The sequence below is a fragment of the Podarcis muralis genome, chromosome 6 (genome assembly GCF_964188315.1).
Source record: "Podarcis muralis chromosome 6, rPodMur119.hap1.1, whole genome shotgun sequence".
In the NCBI taxonomy this organism is placed as follows: domain Eukaryota; kingdom Metazoa; phylum Chordata; class Lepidosauria; order Squamata; family Lacertidae; genus Podarcis; species Podarcis muralis.
In genome coordinates this window covers 86071422-86097384 of record NC_135660.1, presented here as the reverse complement: position 1 = coordinate 86097384, position 25963 = coordinate 86071422, and the positions used below count along the sequence as shown (strand labels likewise).

The 25963-nt window shown below is 41.2% G+C and overlaps 1 protein-coding gene across 10 annotated transcripts in view; it reads right to left on the bottom strand.

Moving 5' to 3' along the window:
- USP54 (ubiquitin specific peptidase 54) overlaps nt 1-25963 on the bottom strand; it is a 92794-nt gene that overhangs the window by 15333 nt on the left and 51498 nt on the right. For 9 of the 10 annotated variants that reach the window (XM_077930665.1, XM_077930672.1, XM_077930673.1 and 6 more), the window contains 14 exons: nt 23881-24015; nt 21662-21775; nt 21461-21543; nt 19225-19330; nt 18611-18757; nt 18193-18342; nt 15246-15414; nt 12814-12984; nt 8111-8242; nt 7586-7954; nt 5172-5400; nt 3696-3835; nt 2012-2185; nt 606-725 (listed from right to left, as the gene is read on the bottom strand). In XM_077930665.1, coding sequence (XP_077786791.1) covers nt 606-725; nt 2012-2185; nt 3696-3835; nt 5172-5400; nt 7586-7954; nt 8111-8242; nt 12814-12984; nt 15246-15414; nt 18193-18342; nt 18611-18757; nt 19225-19330; nt 21461-21543; nt 21662-21775; nt 23881-24015 — 2239 coding nt within the window. The remainder of the gene's footprint in view (nt 1-605; nt 726-2011; nt 2186-3695; nt 3836-5171; nt 5401-7585; nt 7955-8110; nt 8243-12813; nt 12985-15245; nt 15415-18192; nt 18343-18610; nt 18758-19224; nt 19331-21460; nt 21544-21661; nt 21776-23880; nt 24016-25963) is intronic. The other variant, XM_028729028.2, reaches the window with a different exon arrangement.

The window sequence follows — 25963 nt, the reverse complement described above, 5'->3', positions numbered from 1 at the left end:
TCAGTTTGTCTGCAACCTTGCTAACCAGCAAGAAGGGAATGGAGGGTGGGGAAAGAGTCAGCCAATCAAAAATATAACGTATCAAAATAAATAAATGCAGCAGCACATGTCTTAAACTTATTGAAACACTGATGCCTCCTCTTCCATCACCAAATTTCAATTGGTACAGCATACACACTCTCCTTTCTGGGGGGATCAGGCAACTATATGCTGTCCTTTGGGAATTTAAACTTTTTGAGAAACCAGTCTCTGAACTGGGGGGGAAATGTATGCCGTGGGGGAGACGGGCAGCTGGAAAGCAGGAGGTAGAATAATACAGCAGTCAGAACTGTTGGCATCAAGTGGAACATTTTTGTTCCTCTTTCTATTGCCTTAGTTCAAAAGGAGCCCCAGTAGGACAAGGGGATGGGGAAACGTTAGGACTGAATTCCAGGGATGATGGTGCTCACAAAGAAGATGCTTCCATACACTTTTAAGACACACACAAGCTTTTTCCAACTGTGAGTTTGCATTGACTTGTCCAGTTTTACTTTCCTAAGTGGTGATATTAGATATTAGTAAACTGCAAAAAGCGGGGTAAGCTGAAGCAATTAAGAATTACTTACATATAGCTTCATTACAGAGAGCCAAAGCTGCAGCACAGTCTCCCTTCTGCTCTTGATGCAGTGACTCTTCAAAGACTGAATCTGCCTCCTGCACAGACCTCTCAAAGCCATCAGTCCTCCCTGCAAGGGGGCAGCACTCTTCATTTTCATTGACATTCTTTTCAAGTTCCCTTTCCCCGCTTCACCTCAGCAAAAGACAACATCCCCTCCCCAACGCAGAGCAACCTTAGCTCTGCAACATTTTGAATAGCAGACCCTTCTCAGAATCACAAGCACAGCAGAGAGAAAGAGGGGAAAAACTGTGGGTCAATTGCAGCCAAGCTATCCAGGGACTAAGAAGCAAGTATCATTAGTATGTTGATGATATCCAGTTTTATCCTTCATTTTCCTCTAATACAGGGAGGAGGTGGGTGGGCTAAATATGGAACCCAGGAGCAGTAATGAACTGGATAAGGGCTAATAAACTGAAGCTCAGTCCAGAAAAGATAGAATATTTGTTCAGCCTGCTCTGGAGGGTTTCTTCTTCCCCTTAAGGGTCGGATTCACAGTTTGAAACTGCTGTTAATTTCAGCACCAACTTCAGATGACCCTTTCATTATCTAAAGCTAGAGCACCAGCTGAGACTCTTCCCGGACTGAGATGGCTTAACCACCTGTCATCTATGCCCAGGCAACGTTCAAATTAACTACTGCAACATATTATATGTTGGACTCCCTTTGAAGACTATTCAGAAATGACAGCCTGTGTACAATGCAGTGAAAAAGCTACTAACCAGAACTGATTGTTTGGAACATACCTTGCGGTTTTAAAAACAGCTTCCCCTAGCTCTCTGTTCATTTTCAAGCTCAGTTCAAACTACTGCTTAGAGTGGTTGGTTTGTTAACTCCATTTCTGTAAACTACTCTGAGGAACTTTGTTTAAAAGTGGATATAACATAGACAGGGGGAAAAACAACTTCAGAATAAGAGGTATCACAAAACATATTATCTCTAGTGGAAATTTGTGTATTTGTTTTTCATATTGCCCAGATATAGCTTAAATTCTTGGGCGTTTTATAGCTTCTGGGTGTAATTCATCTAGTTCACTCTTGACAGCAGCCCCAATGTAAAAAAATATTTCACTTATTTTAATGTCAGTTGCCTTTAGAGCCCTTTGGGATCCAGTGATAGGACAGAAAGGAAAGGAAATCAATAAAGCTAAGAACCTCCTTTTTCTACTGAAACACATCTAACAAACTCTGCAAGTATGTATGAAACTGCTACAGAAGTTACACTGCAACCCCCAAAGGGTGTGAAATGATCTTTGTAGTAAACCATTCTCTCCCCATTTATCATCCTAGGCACAGATCAGCCAACCCCAATCCTACCGCTTCTGTGCAAGATGGATAGCCTGCCCATACATGTTACCCTGGTTTTGCAGTTCATCCAGGTCCATGAACCTGCTTGGGCGGGGATTAAAGCCCATTGCAGCCTCCAGTTCCTTTTCCCGCTTCCTTCGAAGTTCCTGCTCCTGAGCCCTCCTTGCCACCTCTTCCTGTAATTCATCCAGTTCACTCTTAGAAGAGACAAGCACCTCCCCGCCTTGAGAAGGAAAAAAACAGCAAGAACACCACATTTTGTTAATAAACATGCCGTTTTCTTTCCAGGATTCCACTCCCCCCCCCAAAAAAATAAAATTGGTCAGTTTTCTTAAATCTACTATAGCTCATACAAAGTTTGTACCAAGCAATTACTTCCAATATGAAACTTACCAAGGAGGTGAAAGACTGCTATTTCTGCCCACACCAATACCTCTCTACTTGCTGGGCATGCAATTTTAGCATCATCTCCTATACCTTCTATTCTTTCACCACAAAACCCAAACCGCTGTACAATTTCTTGTTCCCCAAATTAGTCTGGAAAAGATAGGCTCAGCCTTGGGCTTCTCATCCACCCCATTTCCTTTTGCTAATTCAGATCAATCTATGTTAAAACTCCCCCCTCCCTCCCCCCCTCTCTCTAGCTCTCTCAGAATTCAGACATCATAATAAACCACAACCAATAAAGCTTAACTATGTTTAGTGCAGGGCTTGGGAACCTATGGACTCTGTGGTTGTGGGACTCCAACTCTCACAACTCCCATGGAGTCTGGCCGATGGTAAGGAATGATGGGGGTTGCAGTCCTACAACCTCCGGGTGGTTCCTGCAATGAAGGGACCAACCATACCTTGTAATCAGCCAATAAACCCAAATCAGAAACCAGTTTGAAGCGGGTTTGCAAACAATGTTTTGTGCTATTGTTTAGTATGCTTTTACAAACCATGGTTAAGACCACTGCTCCACCATTGAAGGCTCTTGCACCTAGATGTAGCAGTGTGGAATAGACTGAAAATGAAAGCAGGCATCTAAACAGTGATTTACCTGGTAAATATATTTGTGTGTGTGTGTGTGTGTGTGTGTGTGTGTGTGTGTGTGTGTGTGTGTACAGACAGACACCCACCCATGCCAGCAATTTAGGATAACGCTTCATACATCTGATGGTATGGACTGCAGTTCACAAAAGCTTATGCCATAACAAACGTTAGTCTCTAAGGTACCACAAGGCACTTTGTTGTTTACAAAAAAACCGTGTATTTTTCTGGATGACAACAGTCTACTTCTAATTGTGGTTGCTTTTCATTTTCTCCACTGCCACAGCACCAAGCAAAAATAATACAACTGAAAACGTGTCAAGTGGCATTTCTATGAAATGGAACTGAAAGTATAAGAGAAAAGATTCATTCCTTTCTCAATATGCCTGATTATTCAGCGAATTGTGTATGTAGTGTGTTCTGTTTGCACTGCAGGTGCTCTGAGCCCTCACAGCCTATCCCAGTCACTTGAGCTGCCACCTTGTTGCTTTCACCAGCCTTTCTTTTGGTGTTGAGGGCCAATGATACTCTGCCGCCAATACTAAGAGCTTGTGCTAGCGTGACACAGTGAGGAATACCCACAGCTCTGATGCCTTCTACTTGTGTGAGATCAGGGAAAAAAAACCAGCAGGCGGAGGCAGTAATAGAAATAACACGCTCCAAGGACTGCAAGTACTTTAGGAGGGAAAATAAATCCTTACCATTACCGATGGCGTGCTTGTTCTTTGACCAGCTACTAGCAGTTGGTGCAGATTCCACCTCCAAGATACTGCTGCTATGTGATTTGGGAATGTTACGCCAGGCAGGAACAAAAGCTCCAGGTCGCTTCATATGAGAATCTCTTTAACCCAAAGAAAAGCAAGGTTATTCTATTATGAACTACTAGGGTCTGCTGTCCTTGCTTGTCTAACACACCAACCCTGCCTACTCACAAAGGCCTTTGCCACCCACTTTCCACACCTGACCAAACCCTTTCCACCTCACCCCTCCCCATTTTGTTCCTCCCCTGCCCTCCCAGTGTTTTTTTACACTTTAGATGCAGTATTATTGTATGGCCTTTGCCCTAGAAGCCATGGATTTAGACCTGCCAGATCTTCAAAAGGTGATTTCCATACCTTCCTCAACACTAGTTAACATTTTTACCTTTTCAGTAAGAAGTATACAGATCCTCAAAGTAGAGGCTAGGGACCTAGCCTGTATTTCACATATGGCATTCTGGCTCCTTAGAACCCCAAAATGCACTCCCATAGAATGGTCTAAAGTTAAGAACAAGGGGCTGAAATCTCTGGTGTTTTGTTTACTTCCAACACTGCGGTGAATTTATATTTTATCTCAAACTCCAAGATCCTAGGCTTAGTTTATACATTAACCTCTTAACAGGTACAGAAGCTTCTTTATCTGGCCACTGTGGGCAATTCTGTCCCCCAGCAACACTGTTTTCCTGCACAGAGAAACAAGGAAATCACTCTACAGCAATTATCATTCCTTGTTATCTCTAATATTAGCTGCTCGGCTCCTCTTGCCTGCAGTTTAGAACAGAACATAAAGAGTGGGTGGGAATAACGAAAGTCAAATAGAACAAGAAAGTAAACAGTTTGGGACTTCCTTGTTCCTCTTTGCAAGAGATAGTGGGGCACTGTTGGCAAATGTTGGCTGCCCTGCCCACTTGGGGAATGGGACAAAGTGAGAGATGAAAAGCATCCCTTCAACACATGCACCTGTAGCCAGTGTGGTGTAGTGGTTAAGAGCGGTGGACTCATAATCTGCTGAACCAGGTTCGATTCCCCGCTCCTCCACATGCAGCTGCTGGGTAACTGTGGGCTAGTCACACTTCTCTGAAGTCTCTTAGCCTCACTCACCTCACAGAGTGTTTGTTGTGGGGGAGGAAGGAAAAGGAGATTGTTAGCCGCTTTAAGACTCCTAAGGGTAGTGATAAAGCGGGATATCAAATCCAAACTCTTCTTCTACTCTTCTTCAGTTGTCAATTTAGCAGCCATGAAAGCCCTTGGGAGGCCTGTGCAGATTTTTAATTTATTCTAATTTACAGACCATCTCTTCATGTAAGCTCCCAATGTGGTTAACAGAGAAATCTTGCGACGATTTATTACGAGGGTAATGTGTGAACTGAGCTTTAGAGCACTGGAATTGGAACCATGTTATATTTTTATGAAACTTACCTGGAGGTGCTAGAGCTCTCTGATAAAGGCATGTCCAGGCTGACTGGGCTGTTGCTGTTGCGTTCGCTGCTTTCATAGCCAGATTCCATCCTTTGGATCAGACGAGGTTGTTGATCCATCATATAGTGCGCACCCCGACCTAGAGTCCATTGCTTATACTTGTTGGGTTGGTTTGATCTTGTTTGGGAGATTGGCTCCTTTGGCTCCTCTTCCATAAATTCTTTAGCTGATAAGATACAAAGAACATGAGTGAAGAATCAAATTTTATTCTGTCACACTCTCTATACAATTCAGCATCCTAGAAAGATTGCTTATCTGTAATTGATGTTCTTTCGGTTCTTATCAGTGCACTCAACACTGCTGGGACCAGTGCCTTCTAGAACCTTCACCAGAAAACCAACAACTACCCTTCCCTCCCAGAAATACAAGGAACCTTTGGTTAAAGAGGTGAGCCAAGGACTTTTCCATTCAGTTCTAACTGGCAGCAGATTTTTTTTTTTGGGGGGGGAGCACCAACAGGGCTGTGTGACTGCACAGATGACTACTTGAAGAACATCAACTGCAGGTAAGCAACCAGTCTTTCTTCTTTGTGGCTTTCCAGATGTGATTGTCCCAGATAACTGACCAGAGTGACTGGGGCTAATGGGAATCCAACAATGTCTGCAGGACCACAGGCTCCTCTTCCCAACTCTATAGGGGTCCCCTAAGACATAACTATGATGATAGATAAAAGACGATTTTTTGGAAATCAGATTTAAGTTGGGGTTTTTAATAAGTTATATTGAAAGTATATTTTTAAAAAATGGTTTAAATGAAATCTGGCTTTAATACAAATCAACATGATAAATAAGCTTGCCCTTAACAGATTGTCAGTTGCTATAGAGACTGGAAATAACCCTAAGCAAACAGAATGAAGCAAGCAAGTAAACAAAAACCCACTGGGTATGCTCAGTTGTGAATGAGCTCTCATCAATTAGCAAAGCAGTATTTTCAAGCCACAAAACCTCCTGCATTGCTTTGCAAAGAACTTGTTAATTGTGCTCTGCTTATTATCTTTTTTGTGCAGATCAATACCTAGTAAATTAAGATTATGAGTTAGCAGACTGTGCGCTCCAAGTGTGGCCACTATGTTTGAAAGTAGCTCTTGATGTACAATAAACACAACCATAAACAATGATGAAAAGCTGCTTGCTTAGGCAAAGGAAGTCCTGTGAGGAAAATCATCACAATCTGTCATCCTATACCTAGATTATGGCTTGAAATTGGGGCCAGGTCAGGTCAGAATTGTTATTCCACTGATTTATCTGAGTGACCTTTTTGCACCTATTTTATGCTTTGCAACTACCTGATCCCTGCAATTGGTTTATTATCTAAAAATAAGCAGTGCACTGTATAACGTTTTATTAAAGTTAAATATTTCAGAATCTTGGAGGGTGGACCTGAGTTTGCATAAAGGTTATATTCATGTTAAAGAAGCATCTAAATAAATTAGTTTTAATTAAAACAAATGCTTTAAATGAGTTGTTTCTACTTGGTGATAGAAATTGGTTATGTAAATCAATCCTTCCTGTCTTGATTTATTTAATTCACCTAGAAAGATGCCTGTCTTCCTATTTCTATTGAATTCTCAGCAATTTCCAATTCTTATAGAGCGTATCAATAGTTTCCACTACCTCCTTCCCATCCAATTGCTACACCATTAAACAGCCTCAATTTTTTTCATCCTAAATCCAAGCAACCCTAATTCTGAAACCTCTGAAGTGGAGACCACTTCAAAATGTCTTCACCATTCCTTGTGCAGGTTTCTTGCTTAAAAAAAAAAAAGTTTGCATCCCTAACCATTATGGATAAGCAGGAGCAGGATTAGCGAGTACGCCCATCTTCCATTTTCACACGGAGAATATAGTTTCTGATGTTTCCTTACTGAAGACTGGGTTTTGGTTTGACAATTAAAGGGCTTTTCTATTCGAGGCAAACCAGGGTTAGGCACTCGCTGATTCTGTATCAGTCAATTTCACTGTCAGAGAGATTCAACAGAAACAGTAGTGAGTAGCTGTCCTCAATTGCTTTTCTAATCTAGCGTCCTAAATTACTGTACAGCAGGAAAAAGCAAAATATGACTGCTGTGTGTTGCATAGACAAGTGAAAGGGAAAGACGTAAGGACCTCTCACAATGAAAATATAGACCTTTGAGTGTGTTTGAAATATTTCAGCAAACACGTTGTTCACAGGGTCAAAATGGCACAAAGGATAATTCAGGCTTCCCTCACAGATTCATCTGATACAGTGTAAGAAAATGTACTGGCTATGCATACTAGTTAAGAATGTTATCAGTTGTTTCTACATAGTGACTAATAAAAAAAATGAATGCATTTTTCATACTCTCGCAACCCACACCTCTCCCAAATTCTTACCTGAATCCTCAGAGAAGGGGCTGAGTTGTGTGTAACCACATTGTCTCCTCTTTTCTTTATTGAAGATGCTGTCTATGTTCAGTGACTCCCTTTTGGGTCTCCAAGTTGGACGGTACTTGCTAGAAGAACTTGATTTGGATTCGCTGCTTGTGCTCTCCATTTCCCAGTCTCGAGACAGAGCAGGCAGAGCTCTGGGCAGTGACTGTATCTCAGCCTGATCCTTCCCTGTTCGTGGAGAGCCCTGGCTTGTCTGTGATGGTCTGTTGTGGATCATGTTGCTGACAGTCTCTTTAAATTCCCTTAGCCTGCTGGTACTGCTGGATGTCTTAGGGGCAGTTCTGGGGGCTTGTTTCTCCTTCAATGTTTCCCCTGCAGCTCAAGAATAGAAGCAGAAGACAGTATGAGCTACATAACCTTCTTTTAAATTAACCGTACTTTTATCATCTTTCTAAACTGGCAGAGGCAAAAGAAGAGATTCAATCTATGCTGGACAGACACACAGAAGAATTAAACCATTCTTCTTGCCTTCACTGTGATATCCTGACGGCTGTGATTCATCTCCCTTTTTCCGAGACCTGCTGGAACTCCTCTTGCGGTCTGTCAGCGAGCCCTTTTTGGAAATATGCCTCTGATTACATTCACTGTCAGTCAGGTGTCCTGAAAGAAAAGAATATACTTCAGATGGAAAGAGCATTCCAATTGGCTGTGTTGCATTCTAAGAATAGCAGATCTTTTTCACTCCCCACAAACTGCCGGTTAATGCTAGAGCTGAGTAAAATGAATAGCTTTCAGTAAGTGTATCTGGAAGTGAAGAGTTACAGAATTATTAAAGGCAACTATCCATCTAGATGTGGTAAGTTAAATAGCTAATACAGAGGGACGGGAGGCAATGCATTGAGCTTTGGCTCAAAAACCTCCAGGGCCACTAGCACCTTTCAGTACTATCATACTAACAGACAGAATTCATGCATCTCTCCAAGCAAATGTGAATACCTATGTTTCACTCTTCCTCCTGCTGAACTTGTGGTCTTTTCTTGGTATCATACCACAGCTATCAGCCCAGTTGAGAACAGGGGTGGAGAACCTGTGGTTGGTCCAGATGTTGCTAGACTACAACTGCCATCTTTCCTGACTACTAGAGCTGATGGAAACTAGAGTCCAGCTACATCTAGGAAAGTCAGACGTTGGCCACCTCAGTTCAGAAATTCAGCATATTGTGTAAGATAATAATGGGGGGGGGGGAATCAAGTCTGAAAAGGTTGAAAATAAATTTAATAATGTATGTAACAAGAAGGGGAAGGGATCATTTTCTAGTTTTGTTTCCTTGCAGTTCTGCCTTACAGCTCAGAAGAACTTCCTCTCATCTTCTCAAATACATATATATTCCCTTTCCATACCTGAGCTCTTCTATAACAACATGGTATGCAAAGAATGTAGGAAGAGCCTTGTTGGATGAGACCAAAAGCCTATATAGTCCACCATCCTGTTTCTCTCTGTGGTCAGTCAGCTGCCTATGGGAAGCCCAAAAGCAGAGGCTGAACACAACAGTCCTCTGCCACAGTTGTTCTCCAACATCTCCTATTCAGAGGCATGGTACAGATGTCATGATTGGGAGACGTGGCTAGCCTTATCCTCAATCAATTTGTTCAATGACCTTTTAAAGCTGTCTAAATTAGTGGCCATCAAAATGGTAATATTTTATGAAGGGAATTCTGAAGTATAACTGTGTGTTTTGTGAAGTACTTCCTTTTGCCTCCCACCATCCATCTTCTCCAGATGACCCTGGAGATAACCCCCAAGGGGTTTCTATCTACTTTCTCCATACCATGCATAATTTCATACAGCTCCCATCATCTGTCCCTTACTTACCCCCCACCCAACAATGGTTTAGTTTGCATGTGACGCTAAGTCATGCTTTGGTTAACAAACTATGGTTAAACTTCCAGTCGTACCACAGATGATCAAGCTTGTTACATTATAGCTTGGTTTCTCTCCTGACTACCTTCTTCGCATCCCCAACCTAATATCCCAAATGTCTCTGCTGTGCCCTAGTACTGGCATTGACTCACTGTGTCATCAGCCAGCTGTACAAACTGATCAGGAAAACCTCCTTGGAGCATTTCTGCTCTCGGCAATGGCTGCGCCATTCCAGATTCCCTCCCTTCCCCAATTAAAAGAAGATCAGTGGGCTCACTGGAACTCTTAACAAAAATCTAAAAAGTTAGTGAGAAAAAAAATGTCTTACAAAAATCATATTGATCCTTCTTCAGCAAGATTTGTCCACCACTCTATTCCATATGCTTGATAAATTTATCTTTAGCAATCTGTGTTTCAACAATTTACCTAGAATAGATGTTAAGCTAACTGGCTTGCAATTTTCTGCATTCCTTGGCGCCGCCACCCACCCCATTACTTTAAAAAAAGAAAGAGCACTGCAATGGCCATTTTCTAGTCCATTGTTATGAAGACCAATCTTAGGGGAAAGTTAAATGTTTTTGTCAGATCAACAACTTCCTCTCTGAGCTATTTAAGTCCTCTCTGAGAGTAGATGTCATCTGGATGCAGTGATTTGTTTTATTCTGCTGTTTTATTTGATGTTTTAAGGTGTTGTAAACCGCCTTTATATTTGTTTCTATAAAAGTGGCATTGAAACAACAACAACGATGATGTTACTTTTTAAATTGCCCATAAGGTCTGGAACATATCTTTGCATCACTATCTGCCTACAAGTCTCTTTCTAATGGAGCCCCAGCAACTAGACTTTGCCCATAGCCAATAGGAGATAACTGCCCCTCCCAGTACTTCAGGGGAAAGTAATAAGTGAACCTGAAATTTAGAGATGAAACAATACAAAATTTTGACAAGGGCAAGCTTTGAGAAAGTCCTTAAATATTAATATTTTGAAAGAAAAAGATTTCATGTTTGCTGTTCACCAGCCTGTATGGTTCCCATGGCAACTGAAAGAACTTATAGATACAAAGATTACATATACTGGACCCAGCATGAACTCTTCTGATCACCATGGGAACTACACAGGGCACCAGGTAACTCAGCAGGTAAGGATGCACAGGGTGAATTAGTTAATTGCAACTAATTACATGTTTACAGTAGAAGCTGTCCCAGAAACTCCAGCAGGTACAGAATGCTGCAGCGAGGCTCCTCACGGGGTCTTTGCCATGGGAGCATATTCACCCAGTGCTTTTCAAGCTGCACTGGCTCCCGGTGGAGTACAGGGTCAGATTTAAGGTGCTGCTTTTGACCTTTAAAGCCCTTCACGTACCTACGGGACCGCCTCTCCCGGTATGCCCCACGGAGAGCCTCAAGGTCCATAAATAGCAACACCCTAGTGGTCCCAGGCCCTAAGGAAGTTAGATTGGCTTCAACCAGAGCCAGGGCCTTTTCAACTCTGGCTCCGGCCTGGTGGAGCGCTCTGCCTCATGAGACCAGGGCCCTGCAGGATCTGATTTCTTTCCGCAGGGCCTGTAAGACAGAGTTGTTCCGCCTGGCCTTTGGCTTGGAGCCAATTTGATTCCCTCCCTCCCTCTCTTTCTTTTTTCTTTTCCTTCTCCTCCTGCAATGAGGCTACATTTTAATGTTCCATTATTTTAATGTTGTATTTTATTTTTGTTTTTAAGTTGTAATCATTCTTCTTGTTTTTATTATTGCTTGTAAGCCGCTCTGAGCCCGGCCTTGGCTGGGGAGAGCGGGGTATAAATAAAAAATTATTATTATTATTATTATTATTATTATTATTATTATTATTATTATTACTACATAGCAGTGATACCTGCTTCAACCCCCTTTCCTGGCTCACCTTCCTCTCTTATTAGGGCTGGGAGCCTATTACTGTAGCATATTTCAAACTTTAAACATTTGCAAACCATGAAAACAGAACCAATGGAAATAAAGCCTGGTGTGGGGGAAACAACACATTGTTTTGAATATATTTTGTGTAATGCTGTGTTGCTGGTGTTTTAATTATTCAGCAACTCCCTCTTGTGGGTGTGGGAGCAGACTGGGCCACATCCAAAAAGAGCTCCTTATTCATTTCACACCAGCATATTCATGTGTTGCAATTATATTTTACATTTCTTCAACAAAGATCAAGGTAGCAGTTGTCTCCTCCATGCTGTATCCTCACAACATTCTTGTGAATTAGATTGGGCTGAGAAAGGGGGAGTGGCCCAAGGTCATAGAATCATAGAATAGAATAGAATAGAATAGAATCATAGAGTTGGAATAGACCACAAGGGCCATCGAGTCCAACCCCCTGCCAAGCAGGAAACACCATCAGAGCACTCCTGACATATGGTTGTCAAGCCTCTGCTTAAAGACCTCCAAAGAAGGAGACTCCAAGCGCTTCATGTCTGAGTGGGAATTTGAACCTGGGTTTTCATGTTCAGATCCACTAGCCACACTGCACTATTTTGGCTCTGAACAGTTTATTTTCACAACATCCATATCCAATGCTTGGCGGGTTGCAAAACTTTGACCATAATCCAAAGCATGGGAATGCACATCAGAATGACAAAACAGGTAGCAAAAGGCAAGCAGCAGCAAGTGGATCAAAGAATCACAGAGAGAAGAAAGGAAAGTAAATTGTTTCTTGTCTTTAACTATTCCCATTGCTTTTGGCCCATTGCTTAATGTTCACCTGCTCCCCCTCAGCTCACCTACCTTCTACCATTCATTTTCCTTCCTTAATTGAGCTAGATTGGGTGATAGTAAATGCCCACCCATTGACAGATACTGCTGATTTTTCCTACAGCTGCAGAAAACCCAGCTCATATCTTTCAATGGCTTTGTTTTCATAGACCCAACCCAAGAAATAAGGAGAGGGAAGCACAGCTCTAAGGATCTGACAGGCAGGCTGGCAGCCCAGCAGACCTTTGAAAAATCCCTACTCTGATAAGACACTTGATCGCCTGAACTTGGGTGGGTGACCCTGCAGGAGGCATATGGGAGCTCAGTCAGCACAAACTGAGCTGATGTATTACGGTATTTTAATATTTTGTTGGAAGCTGCCCAGAGTGGCTGGGGAAGCCCAGCCAGATGGGCAGGGTATTATTATTATTATTATTATTATTATTATTATTATTATTATTATGATGATGATGATTATTAACACCCCCACCCCCACCCCGGATCTGCTGCCTTAAGCCATGTGGCTCAGTGTAGCTCATAACAGGGCCAACTTTGTGTTTGCCTTAAATGAAGAAAATGATTACCTGTGTCCCTGCTGCTTTGTGAAGCTACATCGTTTTCCATGTTGTAAATGACAGTTCCCTGAGAATCAGAAGAGAAGTGACTGACTACAGATTCGTGGTGGGAATGTTTATAGGGATAGCTGTCTGTAGAAGAGTCTGTCCTAGTGTCACTTGCGATAGAAGGCTCACGCCCTGATAAAAAGAAATTATAGGAGAATTAGAAAGGGCAAATCTGAAAAGGGCTAAGATGGAAAACAGTAACTGAGAAGTGTTATACAATGGTGTACAACAACCACTGTGCATAATAACATATCTCAGTGCGGCCAAGAACAACCTTTTTTATTTTTATTTTTTTGCAATTGATAAATTTCCTCAAAAGCACAGGAAATGTTTTAATTACCTTACAAAAAAACTCTTATTATTCAAAATATTTTTTAAAAACCCACTCATCTAAAATATTAAGGTGGTGTACAGCAAAATATGCAAGTATAATACAACATAAAATAGCATAAACCAATACAAAATAAGCATCTCATCTTGCAAAAGTTTAAACTACTGAATAGCCTGTTGGCCTTAAAAGGTCTTCAAGAGATGTCCGAATCTCTGCTGGAAGACTATTCCACAGCATGGGTCTGGCAACACTAACTGCTGGACTGCTAGTTGAAGCCAGTCGGCTCCTGAAACACGGGGATAAATAACAGCAGTACTCTGGATGAACTGAGTGATCAAACTAGGATATAAGGACTCAGGTGGCACTTAAAGTATCCTGCACACAAGTTGTTCAAGATGGGGTATTGGTGACTGGACAGTACTTATTACACACCATTGGGTTGGAGGGGACACCACCACCTCCTTAAGGTCTGCAGGCAGCACCCCATCACACAATGATGTGTTCACAACACCCTTGGTCTACCTGATCATCCTCCTCCAACTAGCTTCAACCAGTCAGGAAGGGAAGGGGACGAGAGGGCACATGGCTGGATGCATTACTGCAAGTAAGTCAAAATCAACTGAAAATGATTCTATAGCACTGGGACAGATGTAGCATTTTAACTTAGCTCCCTGCCACACCAAACAGTTCATTAAATGGAAAGCTCTTACGGTGCTTCTGAAAGATGCTCTAGCGGTGGTAAGTATTCAAGAGAACAATGAATATATCTCCCTGGGCCTTTGCTACCTCACATGATACATGGAAAGCATTTGGGGGGGGGGAATGAATTTTTAGTTCATACATTCCTCTTCTCAAAGATGAAATGCAGGAATTAATTGCTGCTGAGTTATGCCCTCCAGTCTTCAAGGCAGGAGGAAGAGCTAGTCGTGATTTGCCCTTCCTTGTGGAGCTGTTGTTGTTCAGAATGATGAGCCAAACCCATAAAAATGATGAGTCAAACCCATAAAAACAAGTGTGAAAATAGTCCCTCCTTTGTTCCTCAAGAACAGGAATTTAGGGGAAGATTTCCTGCTTCCAAATCAGGAATTCAGTAGACTTCAAGATGTAGCTCAGCAGCAAAATGACAAAAGGGCGAGGACACAAGTAGGTTGCAAAAGCTTCACCAAGGGAGAATCTCCTATCAAATGCAGCATCGGCAAAAGCAAAAACATCAAACCTACAGTGATTGGCAACTGTGTGAACTGACGCTGCTGCAAGACAGGAACTGGGCTCAGGTGAAATGTCATCTAAACCCAATCTAACCCTGTGCAATGGTCAATTCCTTGTGGGGGAAAAGAACAGGTAAAGGTAAAGGTAAAGGTAAAGGTACCCCTGCCCGTACGGGCCAGTCTTGACAGACTCTGGGGTTGTGCGCCCATCTCACTCAAGAGGCCGGGGGCCAGCGCTGTCCGGAGACACTTCTGGGTCACGTGGCCAGCGTGACAAGCTGCATCTGGCGAGCCAGCGCAGCACACGGAAACGCCGTTTACCTTCCCGCTAGTATGCGGTCCCTATTTATCTACTTGCACCCGGGGGTGCTTTCGAACTGCTAGGTTGGCAGACGCTGGGACCGAGCAACGGGAGCGCACCCCGCCGCGGGGATTCGAACCGCCGACCATTCGATCGGCAAGCCCTAGGCGCTGAGGCTTTTACCCACAGCGCCACCCGCGTAGGCAGAAGAATTTAGAGAATCACTTGCCCCTGACTTCTGCCTTGCTCCTCTGCAAGTCCTTGTCAGTTCCCTCTTGTGTTTTTCAGTATGAAATCTAAGCACCTGAGGATTCACCAGAAGGCCACAACCTGCACTGCGGCAGCCTAACAGTAACAAATGATTCCAAGTCTGGTATCTGGTATTTTATTTGCATACTGAGTTTTGGAGAACACTTTGACACCATCTCTTATCCAGCAGGATTTCTTTGCCACTCCTCTGCTTTCTGTTATTTCACCAGGCAAACACACCACAAATCTTGGTGACTGGCAAAAATACACACAAAACTCTGAAACTAGAGTGCTCAAAGATTACCTGAGTCTTCACTATCATAGTAGGTCCTGCTATACTGTTGTAGGTCCACCTGTGTGGGAAGGTCCTGCATCGACACTGGAGTTCCTCTTGGGTCTGCATATAGTAGTAGCAAGGGCTGATAATGACCCTTAATGCACTTGGTCACAACATCTTTCCATTTCGGACCTATCTGAAATTTTTGGAAAAGTTCAAAACATATCTTAGTAGAGGTTACCTGCATTTAGTTGGAATTATGATAAAATCTAACACATCAGTAGTCAAAGGAGATTCACACTGAACTTAGGTTACACTAAAAATAATTCTCTTTTATTTCTTCTGAATGAGTGTTAATGCTTACAGTTGGAGAAAGTCATGAAATCTTATCCCCCCTCCCCAGCATGCTCTATGAGCAAATGTAGTACTCACTGGAGAGGGGTTTGGTTTTTTTGGACTATGTGATTTAAAGATTTTAGTGATAATTTGTATTCTCATGAGCAGATTTCTTCACGCAGACAAAAAGCTGGTAGTTGAGGACAAGGACAGCATGCAGTAGCCTTTTCACCAGCAGTAGCCAGTGGGAAATTCTGAAATGGACCATTTCAGGGGAGGGGGTAGCTTTTTATATGATGGATTCAAAGCTACATGGATCTGCTTAAAGGCCCAGTCCTCCAGTTTCACCAGCTTACCCTCCATGTGGCTGGCATGAGCCAATAGGATTTTGGATGTGATTGTGCACCTACTACTCTAAATCTCCTGGTCCCTTGCCAGAATTGCTCAGCCTCCCTCCTTTGCCACCATAATATGAAAAAGACATTGGTCTTGGCAGAGAGGCAGGCAGGAATCAAACGTTGATTGACCATTATGAACTTACATACAAAAGATTTAATGTAGCAATGGAGTAACGTTCTGAGATATAAAATGAGTTGAAAAGCCTTAAAAATGAAAATGATATGCCAATGGAGTATTTACTGTTGACAAAACCTCTTAATTATTTAAATCTGAGTTGCACATACTTTCAAGATCAAAGGGTTGATGTCCATCAGAATGAATATACAGAAAAGGATTTGTACAGCATGTAAAATACAAGTAGCATTCTGAGTGTTCCAATAACCACTCTGTTTCGTACAGGTGGTGACCATTACGCACATGTCCAATTGATCTGCAGGTCCTTTTGGACCCAGAAGAGAGCAGAATGGGTGGCAGAACAGGGTGGGGCAGGCTTATGTACACTCCGCTAATGCACATGGGGGCCAAGAACGGAACCCCCATGCAAAATGGTCACCACCTGTACTTCACAGACATGCACTGAAGCAAGCACCTTAAAATGCATTTTATCCTTACACAGGGATGTTTTTTAAATACAGGTATTTTACGGCAGAGAAAGACAACCAAAAATAAATTAGAGAGGTAAAGTTCCTCTTTTAGGGGTTGTGAATATTCACATTGCAATAGGCTAGTTCCTTTTGTTACTTTTTGGCTTTTGACAAGTAGGAACAGAAGATGAGAACCACAGAGAATATCAAAGTGAACTGTATGCTCAAAATGATAGATTTCACGGCAAGTACTTCATCCAGAGCAGCAAGAGAGAAGAACTTCTAATTAGGAAACAGCATGCTTAAATGATGGCATGTTTGCACTAGCCAACATCTGCTACAGTCTGTTGTATTTCATTATGCAGAAAGAACAAGAATGGGGAACCAGCTGGGACAGGCCACTGATGGGGGAACTACATAAGCTATTTATGATTCATTCAGCTACAAGCTTTGCAAAAGCCAGCTGTACAGAAACACCTGAGAAGAAGGGAATAAGACATAAAGCTTATAAATGGAAGGGTTCCAACCTGATGCAGGAAGGCAAACAAATGACCCAAACGTTGCACTCTGAGCAATGCACCAAGTGCCATGATATCAGGCATTGGTGGCTGTGCTGTATACAAGTCCACAGGTATTTGAAATGTAGACACAAGCAGCACTGCCAGCCAGGAACAATTTCAGCAATGGACAATGCAAACGTAGAAAGAAATACCACTCATATATCACACAACCAAATATTACACATGCTGCGGGGGGAACATATATCAGAAAGGGCATCCACCATGTATAGTCAAAAGGAAGGTGTGGTTAAGTAAGCCGCCTATTTTTTCTGCTCTCCTCCATGTTTCTCTGATACCCTCCCCTCACACTCATCATTCTTTTTCCTTTTTAAGTGATCACTTTTCTATAAGAACCTGCCTTTGCCCTGCACAGCTCTCTAGATATATGGACCAGAACACATATTGCTATAGGGAGGTAGCCCATTTCTGTTTTATTCAAATGATATGCAGTTGTCCCTAGAATAATAATCTGTAACCATTCTCTACATGGGGAGCCACTGCACGAAGTGATTTAAAATGCCCTCCATATAGCAGCCGCTACATGAACACCAGCCTCTGCTCTCAAAAATAAAGTGCCTTCCTAGTGAGTGACACTTCTAGAAGCAATGAGCACAGCTTACCGTGTTTTTTTGCTCTATAAGACTCAATTTTTCCCTCCTAAAAAGTAAGGGGAAATGTGTGTGCGTCTTATGGAGCGAATGCAGGCTGCACAGCTATCCCAGAAGCCAGAATAGCAAGAGGGATTGCTGCTTTCACTGCACAGCGATCCCTCTTGCTGTTCTGGCTTCTGAGATTCAGAATATTTCCCCCCCCCCCTTGTTTTCCTCCTCCAAAAACTAGGTGCGTCTTGTGGTCTGGTGCGTCTTATAGAGCGAAAAATACGGTGCTTTGCACGTTTCCAGCACAAGATCCCTGGAAATAAATGAAAGCTGTGCAAGAACAAGTTGCATGAGGTGAAGCAAGTATGAGCTGAAACGTGAAAACCCATCCTAAAATGATCTAAAAATCTTTAGGAAACACAAAATAGACCCACATTCTCACAAACACCCAAACGTCTTTACTGAACTTTCAAATAAACAAATCTAATTTTCTTACCTCTTTGACATGAGCATCATCAAAGTACATCCACTTGCGGATCTTTGTTTGGAAGAAGAAGGTAGAGTAATGTTTTCCATAGTAACAGATCATTCCAACCAAATACAGTTCACATTGTTTTGCTCTGTCATCAGTTACTCTGAAGAAAAGCTTTTAAAAAAGGAGAGGAAAAAGCAAAAAATGTATTGTCTTTTGTATGGAAATTACATCTAAAAACTACTGAAAGGTCATTATTATTTTTTCTTTTAAAAAGAAAAGAAAGGAAGTTAACTATTTAGCTCAACCTTAAATCTAGCCCATGCAGTCCATTTGATAGTAAAAAGGAACAAAAATTTAACAGCAGTGGCATAAACAAAAACAAAAAACAAAGAAAGGAGAAGAGACATATTGCTATAGAATTGCTATAGAATGTACTTACATCTCCCAGTTTAAGACAGGTGCCGAGGCTGTGAATTACATCCTCAGCCAGATCAGAGTGATCAGAGTCCCACACCAGCCCAATAGTGATGATCTGGGGAGAGTTCATCAGTACACGACGAATGCGAATCTTTTCCCCACAGTTGCTCTGAAAAAAAGAGTAACAAATAAAGTCCCAGGTTAACTAAAACTGGAATTAATGCGGCTTCCTGTTGTTTAATATCCTCTCAAATCCTGACCTCTTTCCACCCTAATATATTGCTCTAAGACAGAAAGGGCTTGAAATGTAACTGATTCACAAAGTAAATACGAGTGCAGGTGGTGCAGGTTTCTTTGTCTGGAAGCACCCACAGTGAGTTTAAGTAAACTGACAAAATGAAACAAGGAGGGAGTCAGAAAACCTCACCCAGTTAGAACATTGACAATATTGACAATTGACAGTCATACACAAACTTGTACAATTTCCATTATGAAACCAGCAATATTTTCTACTATTTCTAGTATGCTGATGAATTAAGACATGGCGGATTCTACAATTAGATACAGGTAGACACAGATTTCAGTAGATGCCATTCAGTCTACTGCTTCTATTAAAGGAAAACAGCATATACACACCGGACAGTTTCTCAAGTCCCCCATGGTGCTGGCATTTTGTAGCAGCTCTCCAAACATATCTGGAGTGGGTTTCTCCCGTCTTTCCAGCATGCAAATTGCCTGATTGCTTTAAGTTGAGGGGGAAAATGTATAGAGCAAGAATTAAAAACATTAGACTTTGGTCTGTGATCAATACTTTAATAAAGCGTATTTATCCTAAGATCTGGTGTAGAAGTACAGAGTCTCAGCTTAAAAATCAAACTCACAAGCTGAACAGAAACATGTGCATGGGCAACATATGATTCAGAATCTAATGTGCATCTGAGCGATACTTTTAGCAATGAAGGATTTAACGGCCGGCTCACTGCCCTGTATTGGATACACTATCTTGCTCCTCCACATCCTACAAATGTTGAAAACTAATTGAAATATCTTAAGATTTTACACCCAACTTTTTGTGTGCATTTCTTGCAATATAATATTTGGATAAAAGCTTCAGAATACACACAGCAACTTAAGCAAGGAGGACAGATCCTTTCCTCCAAAGAGCTTACATTTAATGTCGATTGGGAGGAAGACTACAGTAACAGAGAAAGGGAAGAGATTAGTTACTAATTTGATCAGAAAGGAACTTATTAGTCATGTAAACATATAGTAACAAGTTCCTCAAGGGTGAATACACATTGTTTTAATCATTTTCTTTCCTACATTATGCTGCCTTTTCTATAATACTCAAAGCCACATTTGTGCCAATTAAAATGCAAAAAAGATCCGATTCTCTATTGCAGCCCCTCAGCTATGGAACTCCCTCCCAAGAGACAAGTCTCCTCAATAATGATTTTTAGGCAGGTGATTAGTCTTCTTAATTTGCCATGCCTTTGATTTATTTTAATTCCTACCTGCTTGCAGCTTTGTTTTGTTAGCTTGATTTAATGCTCTCTGTTTGTTATATTTTATTTATCATTTTACTGTTACAAAATTGCACACACATAAATCATAAAACATGAGACGACTGACAAAAAAATAGGGGCCACGGGGATGTGTGTGTGTAAAATACTAAACATATTATTTTACGGAACATAATAATGAAGTGATTACAGAAAACCAGTTCAATGAATTGTTCAACGAATCAACTTGGAAAACACAGAATAATAGCAGTGAGCTAATGAGCAGTGCCCGCTAGTCTACACCATACTGCAATATAAGTTGTAGGTATTTCTTGTCCACATGTTGTTTAATTTGTATATTTAATCAAATCACATCATGCAGTGTAAAAATGATCTCATTTTAACTCTGGTTTTCATATTTTAAAAATTTAACTCTAATTGTCTAAAGCACTTCTTCACGCAATGCACAGTTAAACTATGGAACTCCCACAGGAGGCAGTGATGACCACCAACTGAGATGGCTTTTAAAAAGGATTCGACAAATTCCTGGGAGGAGAGAGCCATCTATGGCTATTAGCCATGATGGCTATTGCTCTGCCTCCACAGTTTGAGGCAGCAATGCTTCTGAATACCAGTTGCTGGAAACCACAAGAGGGGAGAGTGCTTAAATCCTGCTTGCAAGTTTCCTTGCAAGTCAGTCACTGTGAGAACAGGATGCTGGACGAGATGGGCCGGATACAGCAAGCGCCTCTTATAATTTTAGTGCTGTAAAACACAGGGAGGGCCGTCCGAGCCAAAAGGAGGTACAGTGGTACCTCTGGATACGAACGGGATCCGTTCCGGAGCCCCGTTCGCATCCTGAAGTAAACGTAACACGCAAATATGCGTCTGCGCATGTGCGGGTCGCGTTTCGCTGCTTCCATGCATGTGCGTGACGTCATTTTGAGCGTCTGCGCACGCACGAGCAGCGCAACCTGGAAGTAACGCACTCCGTTACTTCTGGGTTGCCGCGGAGCGCAACCCGAAAATATTCATCCCGAAGCTACTTCAAACCGAGGTATGACTGTATACAAATGCTAATATAATAATATAATATAATATAATATAATATAATATAATATAATATAATATAATATAATATAATATAATATAATATAATATAATATAATATAATATAATATAATATAATATAATATAATATAATATAATATAATATAAATAAAAATATCTGAAAAGTATTATTATATCATGAACTGGGGGCCAATTATCAATAATATACATAACATATATGGTATGTTAGGTAGATAAGAGTCCTGACACAAAGGGATTTTTTTTCCTTTTCTTTTCCATTGCAAAGAACTGAGACTCACCAGAGTGAAGTGGTCGAGATATAATGTACCATCTGGATAAAGGGCAATGGATCAGAGGTGGCACCACAACTGGTACAAACACACTAAATCAAAGAAATAAAAACCGTCAGTAGTCAAAACTGAAAACAGTTTCTCATGCACATTTCCACATTTCTGTATCACAGGACTGAATTGGTTTGGGATGGTTATGTTGTACCATACCTGCTCAAATAGGGTCATTGCAAACTTTTGATGTGAAATGCAGTGTGGGGCAGTACAGATGTCTTCTTTAGACTCATCTGCAATGTGAAAGTGAATCCGCATTAAGAGGTTTTCCTGCAGCCAGGGAGAGAGGAAATGAAAATAAGAATTATTAAACAATTTCAGAAAGACAAATAATGAAAGGTGACATTTTAGGGTCAAGGTGGGATGTACCTTCTAAGTATTCTAAATTTATTTAAGAATTTAGGAGCTTGACAGCTAATGTCAAGAATGAACAAAAAAAATTCCTTCCAGTAGCACCTTAAAGACCAACTAAGTTAGTTCTTGGTATGAGCTTTCGTGTGCATGCACACTTCTTCAGAGAATGTCAAGAATGAGTTAATGTAACTCAGAAAGCTATCCTGTATTCCATCCATATTGGATGTTACACCAAATCTTCAGGTTATGCCATTATTAATTTTGACAACTATTCAAATGTCAGTGGTTTGGCTGAAGTACAAAGCAGCATCTAAATAGTGGGCTGACAAAGGCTGACAGGCAGAGCCTAGCTATCTGCTTACTGACCTGGTATAACGTTATTATCTTTTGTCCAGTGATTTCTCAAGTACATATAATATTGGCTTAAGTAGTATTGACATACCTTTTCAGGAAAGAAAGTGAAGTAATGAAGTTGTTCTAAGGTTTAAGTGGGAACCTATTTGCATTCTCCATCCACAACCTTTATGCCAGCCTACCAGCTTGCAATGCTAGCAAATATCACATTTTGTGATGACACAAACTGTATACTGTATTGGTTAGCATCTATAAGCTGGCTTGGCAAGTCTTGAGTTCCTATCCTTTTCCAGTTTTAGCTACAAAACATTACAAGTGGGTTTTATATAACCGGTTATGACATATCCTTTTACTATTGTGAGTATGGGTACGCAATATGGAAGTGACTGCCAATTAATATTACTTCCCCCTTTTCACCAGCAGATATAGAAAGGCAGCTTCACAAACCTAGCCAAAATCACAGGGAAACAGGAGACATATCAACTAAGATTTCCCAGTTCAATTAAGTCTGAACACTATGCACCAAAAGCCAGAGGAAACACGGATACACAAAACAGTGGCATTCCAAACAGAATAAATACTGCACCTCAAAACCTTAACTAGTTATAGTTTTTTTTTATAAGAAAAGGGTAAATATATGGCAGGTGTTAGTGGCAAGAATCATCTAAAATAACAAAATCAGGGAGCAGATGCAACCCACTAGGCACCAAGCAGAGACATTAGATTATGACAGATATAACATTTTCTCTTCCTGGTAAAATTAGCACAATGACTTGGCCAGTACTGTCACAACAGTGTCTCTGAATTCAAGAAAGATCACTCTCTTAACAGCTGACATGATTGTTTCTAGAACAATGGACGTTTGAAGGATTTATGTAAGAGATTCTTCAAAGATCTGAAATTTTAAAATTATGCTTCTACTTAAGCAGCGAGAGAGCAAGAGAGTGAAGGCTAAACTATATTCTTAGTAGAATTTAATGCTATCGTTATTTAAGCCCCAAACTGTGGCTTTTCTCATAGTCTTATTCACAAACACGCCACTGTTTAAATGGGTTAAAATAGTTGTTAAATTCGCCTGCTTTTGCAACAGTATTATATTCACTATTACACTGTATAGCCTACCTAAGTGTCTCACTAGAAGCAGCTCAGTGTTCCTCACTACTACCTCTGCTGTAAAATACAGTGGTACCTCACAAGACGAATGCCTCGCAAGATGGAAAACTCGCAAGACGAAAGGGTTTTTTGTTTTTTGAGCTGCTTCGCAAGACGATTTTCCCTATGGGCTTGTTTCGCAAGATGGAAACGTCTTGCAAGTTTGTTTCCTTTTTCTTAACACCGTTAATACAGTTGCGACTTGACTTCGAGGAGCAACTCATAGCACGCGTGTGGTAGCCTTTTTTGAGGTTTTTGAAGACTTGGGTGATTTTTGAAGCTTTCCCAAAACTTTCCCGACACCATGCTTCGCAAGACGAAAAAAATCGCAAGACGACAAAACTCGCGGAACGAATTAATTTCATCTTGCGAGGCACGACTGTACTTATTATTAATATGAAAAAACCACTTCCCATTTTGAGAATATAGGGATTTTATCTGCTAGTTTGTGCTTAGCAAGGCAAGGCATTCTTTCCTGCAAGAATTTTCAGCTATTCCACAGAAGTCATACTCACAAAGCATTCGGCAGCATCATCCATGATGCCCAATTGGAAACGCTGTTCATCTTGAAAAGTCTTTGCAAGAGCACTACGAAGTGCATCAGATGGCAACACTTTCTCACTGCTGCACTGAAACTGGTTAAAGATACCCTAGGATAGGAGGAAAGTTAAAGGTCAACTTTTACATGAACTCACGTGTCTTAAGTGAGTGTACATTTACACAAAGTGAATCCAGTTACCAGTATCTGTCATGTTATCATGTCATATATGAAAACCTTGATACTAATTGCAGACTCACACTTTCACTCTTTTCCTGCTTTTGGCATCTTAGCTACATGTATTGCTTTTATCCTATTTTTGGTTCACATGCTCGTGCTAAATTAGTGTTTACTAGACTGCACCAGCATACCATCCCCACATCCATACACCAGAGATTACTGCCAGGGATGTTACTGCATTTTGCATGTATTTTTATTAACAACCCTATAAACAACCAGGCTTCAATGAGAGAGCCAGTGTGGTGTAGTGGTTAAGAGCGGTAGTCTCGTAATCTGAGGAACCGGGTTCGAGTCTCCGCTCCTCCACATGCAGCTGCTGGGTGACCTTGGGCCAGTCACACTTCTTTGAAGTCTCTCAGCCTCACTCACCTCACAGAGTGTTTGTTGTGGGGGAGGAAGGGAAAGGAGGATGTTAGCCGCTTTGAGACTCCTTAAAGGGAGTGAAAAGCGGGATATCAAATCCAAATCCAAACTCTTAAGATATGGCAAACAGGTTTATAGGTTCCTGACTTGCCTGTAATAGTTAGGCATCTGAATGGCATAACAAAAGACATCAGCATCTGAAACACATATAGACTCCATTCTGCTGCAAAGGGTTCCAACGACAGGAGAAAATTTTCAGCCGTGCAAGGGGATGCAACAGGAAAGGCACTTAAAAAGCCCCAATGTCATAATGCAAATTGCCATTCTTAGTTAGTACCCAACAGCAACTATTCTAAACATTCATATTATCAATGAATTGTCATGGGGAAAACATCTGCAACTACAGCTTTAGAAAATTGGACTTAAGAATAAATACATACAAAATATTTGATGCATCCATTTTTGGTACTATCCATTTTTATTCTAAAAACAATCCTGTGAGGTAAGTTAGGCTGAGAGATTGTGTCTAGTTGAACAAGCTTCATGGTGGAGTGATTTGAGACTGAGCTTCTCCAATCCTAGTTTGGCACTTTAACTACTACACCCCAGTCATGTATGACTTACAGTCTTAGACCCACTTGTTTGCTGATTGCTGGTACTTTGATACGTTTTTTTGTCTCAAATGGTTTAAATTATTCTATCCATTTTAACCCTGGTATATTCCTTTAAAAAATGTTTTACTACTAAAAGCAACCTCATTTGCTTTCATCTATGGCTAGAAATATTCCAATCCACTTTCCATTACAACTAACTCAAAGCTTCTTAGTGTTAGTGACCTTAGGGACACTGTCTTCTTCCAGTCTGTAATAATTTCTACCTTTCTAAATGAGCAATTAACTTCCTATGATGCTAACGGGCTTCTAACTGTAACGCTAATGAAATCTTGTGGAGGACTGTCTCCTAAGCATCACAAAATCTTCCTAGCTGGCAAAAATCAGTTTCAACGTTTTGTTTACCTATTCCAAAACATGCAACAGAGTATTTTGAGCTCTTTGGAGAAAGGACAGGGAACAAACACAATAAAACGCATAAATAAAAAAATCATGTTATCACATACCTTCCTTTGATCTATTTTTGCCATAAGACTTCAAATTCCCAATCAGTATTTCAACTTAAAATCTCAGTCATAAAGTATGAGCCAATGTGGTTGTGGAGAAAGTTTTGATGGGTAGGCAGGTGGGAGCTCAGGAGCTCCTGAATTTGCCTCATTACTGCCTGGGGGCTGGAGGGATGCAGTTCACCTGGGGAGAAGGCCCGTGCAACACCCCTCCGGGGCTTAAAGCTAGCAGGGGAAGAGCCATGGGGCTCAGGTTAGCTTTGGACACTCCAGGTGGTGTGGTGTCAAGAGCAGAGGAAGCAAGCACATGAGTGCGAGAAAGGTCAAGAATTTGAGAGAG